Below are 6,000 nucleotides of genomic sequence, written 5' to 3'. Positions count from 1 at the left end.
CTCAACAAACATCACTAAAACAAATGATCTGGTCATTTATCTCACTGCTGATTGTGGGACCTTGCTGTGCACAAATTTAGGGTTGGGCAATAAACGCCCACATCCCATGAACAAATAATAAAACAAATTGGCACCTGCGTCTTCTACATTACAACAGAGACTATATTTCGAAAGTATCCCGGCTCTCAGTTAAGCAACGCCTCGATTTTAAAATTCTCATCTTTGTTTTCAAATCCCTCCGTGGCCTCGTCCCTCCCCATCTCTGTAATCTCTGCCGGCCCCACAACCCTCCGAGATATCTGCACTCTAATTCTGGCCTCTTGAGCATCCGTGATTTTAGTCACCCCACCATTGGCGGCCGTGCCTTCAGCTGCCTGGGGCCCTAAGCTCCAGAATTCCCTCCGTAAACCTCTCCGCCTCTCTTTCCTCCTTTAAGACGCTCCTTAAAACCTGCTGACATGAATCAATCATTCATGAAAGACTTATGAAATAATACTGAGCGGCCTACGGGTGGCGCTGTCCAGGGAGAGTATAAATACTCGGGCACGGGCCCAGCTTGCGCAGGACATTCTTAACAGGAACTAGTGAAGAACACAACTAGACCTCCATGTTGTAAAACAGTTGATTAAAGCTTTGTTGAACGCTTAGACCAAGTGCCTAGTAGTTTTCTTACGTCACCTACCTCTTTGACCAAGCTTTTGGTCACCTGCCCTAATTTCTCCTTATGTGGCTCGATGTCAAATTTTGTTTTATAACGTTCCTGTGAAGCGCCTTGGGATGTTTTACTGCGTTAAAGGCGCTATATAAATGCAACTTGTTGTTGTATTCGGTTGCCTGTAAAACACTTTGGGACGTCCTGAGGTGGTGACAGGCGCTATAGAAATGCAAGTCTTCAGACGCTGAGCAACCTGCTGTGTTTTCCTGTTTTCATTTCAGGCATTGGGCATTTTGCAGGTCTGTCTGATTTATGTTTTTTGCTGGATGAAGTATGAGCGATCAGGCAGGAGTTACTCTGAGCTACTCTACCAGACAACACAGGAAGTGTGTGTGAGTGTTTGAGCAGCTCTAGGGGGTGGAGTCAGCTGGGAGCAAAAAAGGCGGAAAACAAAAAAAAAAAGTTGATTTACACAACGAGAGAGAGAAAGAAAGAGACGCTTAGGTTGCTGACACTCCTGAGAGAGAAAGGCTAGCTCCATATGGAAGGGGCGAGACAGGAGCTGAGCAGGAATTAGAAGCAAGTGTTGAAGAAGCTGAATTGTTGATTCCTGAAACCTCTCCACTTAAAGGGCAACAGATGGAGGTCCTGCTGCTCACGGCCAATGTCGGTTCCCTCTTCGACGACGTGAGTAGACCAGCCTTATTCTCAGTCTGCAGTGACAGTGGGGGAGCTTTATTGCAACTCTTTGTCACTTTTATGCAGCGTGTGACTTCTTAAAAGTTGGGCGGGGAGTCCCGGGTGGGACAGGGATGGCCATAGGTAGCCACTTCTATAGTGTGGGGAAATGTTTAACCATCTCTCCCTTTTCCCCCTTGTGTTGACTTGGGACCGAGCTCCAGCCCAGCCACGGCCAGGCAGAGCCTGGGTGAGTTGCTGCCAATATTCGAGACCTGTCTCACTTGGGTGCACTTTCCGCTTCTCTAGTGAGATTCAAACAGGCCCCCGCTTCCTCCACCGTCTCTCTGCGGGGTCAGGAAGTGCCTGCCGCTTTCAGTGGCTGGACAAGTCGTTTTTTGGCTCTTTCTTGCCCATGTTTATGACCTCTGTGTGTGTGTGTGGTTTTGCAATGTTGGCCTCTCCTCTTGCTGAAGTTGCTAACTCAGGATGGGGCACTGGTTCCTCGCTGCTTGGGTGAGCTGGACATTTTGAGTGTGGTCAGGATATTCGACTCCAGAGGCATCACAATTGACCTCCACGGTCTTTCCAGCAGGACTGTCATTGGCTGGTGCTGGGGACTGACCTTCGCCAAAGGTCAACCAATGCCGATCGCAGCTCGCTGCCTCTCCGCTCAGCGTGAAGATGAAACCTAGGACCACAGGTTCCCAATACTGGATCAGCCCCCTCCCCCAATACTGGATCAGCCCCCTCCCCCAATACTTGGATCAGCCCCCTCCCCCAATACTTGGATCACCCCCCTCCCCCAATACTTGGATCACCCCCCTCCCCCAATACTTGGATCACCCCCCTCCCCCAATACTTGGATCACCCCCCTCCCCCAATACTTGGATCACCCCCCTCCCCCAATACTTGGATCACCCCCCTCCCCCAATACTTGGATCACCCCCCTCCCCCAATACTTGGATCACCCCCTCCCCCAATACTTGGATCACCCCCCTCCCCCAATACTTGGATCACCCCCCTCCCCCAATACTTGGATCACCCCCCTCCCCCAATACTTGGATCACCCCCCTCCCCCAATACTTGGATCACCCCCCTCCCCCAATACTTGGATCACCCCCCTCCCCCAATACTAGATCAGCCCCCTCCCCCAATACTGGATAGCCCCCTCCCCCAATACTGGATCAGCCCCCTCCCCCAATACTGGATCAGCCCCCTCCCCCAATACTGGATCAGCCCCCTCCCCCAATACTTGGATCACCCCCTCCCCCAATACTTGGATCACCCCCCTCCCCAATACTTGGATCACCCCCCTCCCCCAATACTTGGATCACCCCCCTCCCCCAATACTTGGATCGCCCCCCTCCCCCAATACTTGGATCGCCCCCCTCCCCCAATACTTGGATCACCCCCCTCCCCCAATACTAGATCACCCCCCTCCCCCTAATACTAGATCAGCCCCCTCCCCCCAATACTGGATAGCCCCCTCCCCCAATACTGGATCAGCCCCCTCCCCCAATACTGGATCAGCCCCCTCCCCCAATACTGGATCAGCCCCCTCCCCCAATACTGGATCAGCCCCCTCCCCCAATACTGGATCAGCCCCCTCCCCCAATACTTGGATCACCCCCTCCCCCAATACTGGATCACCCCCCCCCCCCAAATACTTGGATCACCCCCCTCCCCAATGATGGATCACCCCCCTCCCCCAATGATGGATCACCCCCCCCCCCCCCCCCCGCCAATGATGGATTACGTCCCCCTGTCCCCCCGTCCCCCAGGTCAGGGCCCAATGATGGATCATGTAACACATTTACACACAAATCCAACAAATGAGCTGCTGTGTGGTGTGAGGACGGCGGTGGCACCTTGCCTTTTGAGACCTGGGTGTTCTGTGTGTCCTGTGTTCTTCTCCCTTGGTAATGAAATCGCACGAACACAGTTCGGTCTGTTTGTATCTCTCTGTTACTGGGTTTTTACCGACAGCTGTGCGATTTGGGAAGTGGAAGCTCCTGGCAGCAGTTGGGGGGAGGTTTGGTTTGAACACTGAACATTCGTCAGTCTCGGCAGAGTGAGGCAAATCCTCATTTTTTCTGTCAGCCCCAAGGGCTTTAGGTGAAAGTGGAGCAGGATCAATTCACTGCCCAGCAGCCATAGGTCCGCAGCACAAAACTACCCATAATTCGTGGCTCGGTGGCTAGCACTCTCACCTCTGGGTCAGAAGGTTGTGGGTTCAAGTCCCACTCCAGAGACTGGAGCACATAAAGCTAGGCTGACACGCCAGTGAGGTACTGAGGGAGTGCTGCACTGTCGGAGGTGCTGCCTTTCAGATAAGACGTTAAACCGAGGTTCCATCTACTCTCTCGGGTGGATGTAAAAGATCTCGTGGTGCTCTTTGAAGAAGAGCGGGGGAGTTCTCCCCGGTGTCCCGGCCAATATTTATCCCTCAACCAACATCACTAAAAACAGATTATCTGGTCATTATCACATTGCTGTTTGTGGGAGCTTGCTGTGTGCAAATTGACTGCTGCGTTTCCTACATTACAACAGTGACTCCACTTCAAAAAGTACTTCATTGGCTCTAAAGCGCATTGGGACACCCTGAGGTTGTGAAGCACGCTGTATTCTTTAATTAAATTCTTTAATTAAATTCAAAGTAAGTTCAGTTTCACTGTTCTGCTTGTGTGAGAATTGCAACTACTATCGCTGAGCTCGGGGGCGAAGTTCCTGGGCACTTGCAGTGGGACTGCTGTCGACAGAGAGGCCAGGCCGGGAACTTGAGCACAAGCCTCACCAATATTTCCCGTTGAAGCCACGCCCTGCTGTGAAAACTCTTTTCGGATTTTCTCACCTGGGCTCCTGAATTTGGGGGATTTTGCTGGGGCATGTTTCTACGGGTCACTCGTCAGTGTTCCCTCTAAGCTGCAAGCGTGCGCGGCTGCACAGCAATCTGCAAGGTCCCGCGCTGGCCGCTCGCAAGCTCTTTTCGGTGGAAATACCCCGCAAGCGAGCGCGCAGAAATTTAACGGGACCGTGCATTGAAAGAAACAGGCCGCGCAGAACATAGGGCAGCCTACAGGGGGCGTCGGTCCCTCGGGTAGGTCACCTTCATGGCTGCTCATCGTGAGTGAGCCTCAGCAGTCGGTACTGGGAGACTATTCGACTATATAAGGCATCACGGGCTAGCCCAATCCAGTCCTCTCATTAGGGGGATATTTCTGACTTTGGGTGACAGTGTAAACAGGTAACATTGATTCAGCCGCCGTTACACGTCGCTCGCTGAAGTCATTAACGTCATGACTTCGATGGAAATTCAAATGTTAAAATAACCTCTTGTGATGCCCACACTTCCAACAGGGGCAGCTGGATATCAATCAGACTGGGTGTTTGTTAACTATATTCCCTGACCTTAGCTTGCCAAAGCGAACTGCAGCCCCCCCCCCCCCCCCCCCCGGACCGCTGCCCTGAATGAGATCGGTTAACTCCGCGCAGGCCAGGGATCAAAGGTGGAACTTCACTCGAGCTGTCCTGTCGTGTCCACTTCGCTGTGGACACTGTGGAAAGGGCTGGATAAAAACAGAAAATGCTGGAAACACTCAGCAGGTCAGGCAGCATCTGTGGAGAGAGAAACAGAGTTAACGTTTCAGGTCGATGATTCTTCGTCAGAACTGGAAAAAGTCGGAGATGGAACAGGTTTTTAAGCAAGTGCAGGGGCTGGGAAAGGGGGGAGGGGAGGAAAGAACAAAAGGGAAGGTCTGTGATAGGATGGAAGGCAGGAGAGATTAAGAGACAAAAGGGATGATGGTGCAAGGCCAGAGGAGATGGTAACGGGACAAGTTCCGAAACAAAAGATGGCTCTAGATGAAGTGTAAATGGCAATGACAGGATGATCGACAGCTGCCATGTGAGAGAGAAAAAAAATGGGGAAAAAAAGATAGGGGCCGAGGTTATGGTCTGAAATTGTTGAACTCGATGTTGAGTCCAGAAGGCTGTAAAGTGCCTAATCAAAAGATGAGGTGCTGTTCCTCGAGCTTACGTTGAGCTTCATTGGAACAGTGAAAGAGGCCGAGGTCAGAGTGGGAGTGGAGCAGAGAATTAAAGTGACAGGCGACCGGAAGCTCGGGGTCCCCCTTACGGACTGAACGGAGGTGTTCCGCAAAGCGGTCACCCAATCTGCGTTTGGTCTCCCCAGTGTAGAGGAGACCGCATCGTGAGCAGCGAATACAGTATGCTAGATTGCAAAAAGGGCTGGATAGATGTCTCGTTAGCAGCGTATGTAAAAGTTACACGATAAGTGCGGGCCTCGAAGTTAAATATTTTCCGGAACGCAGCAGCTCCCTCGCTGGGGCCGTGGAAAATAATTGTGATGCAAGAAATCGGGAATGGCAGCGGTATGTTGCAGCAGATGGCTCTGTGTCGAACTTCGCCAAGTTAACCACGAGAAATGGGGTGAAATTTCAGCTTTTGCACAAGTTTCATTTGCGGTTACACATTTCCTTCAGGAAGTTTGATAAACTGTGGGCAGTATGTGACACGGCCAACTGTACATGGTCCGTTGGAAGGGGAGGTCTTAATGGGCTCAATGGCCTTTACTTGTTCCATGCTTTTATTTCCTGGGGTACGAGTCCCGCAAGCCTACATTTCGTTGTACTGCACTTGTGCAC

General features: G+C 51.8%; 1 protein-coding gene across 2 annotated transcripts in view; it reads left to right on the top strand.

Annotated features, from left to right (window-relative positions):
- Positions 1-1,053: 1,053 nt before the first annotated feature.
- The window catches only part of LOC147098036 (inositol polyphosphate-5-phosphatase A-like), an 84,329-nt gene continuing 79,382 nt past the window's right edge, over positions 1,054-6,000 (top strand). The window contains exon 1 of one of the 2 annotated variants that reach the window (XM_085971249.1): positions 1,054-1,342. In XM_085971249.1, coding sequence (XP_085827375.1) covers positions 1,295-1,342 — 48 coding nt within the window. In that variant the 5' untranslated portion in view covers positions 1,054-1,294. The remainder of the gene's footprint in view (positions 1,343-6,000) is intronic. The other variant, XM_085971250.1, reaches the window with a different exon arrangement.

This window comes from Somniosus microcephalus, chromosome 30 (assembly GCF_052327205.1).
Source record: "Somniosus microcephalus isolate GS21.2 chromosome 30, FLI_Smic_1.0, whole genome shotgun sequence".
NCBI lineage: Eukaryota > Metazoa > Chordata > Chondrichthyes > Squaliformes > Somniosidae > Somniosus > Somniosus microcephalus.
Note: the sequence above shows the minus strand (reverse complement) of the source record. Positions and strands in the feature narration are given on the sequence as shown.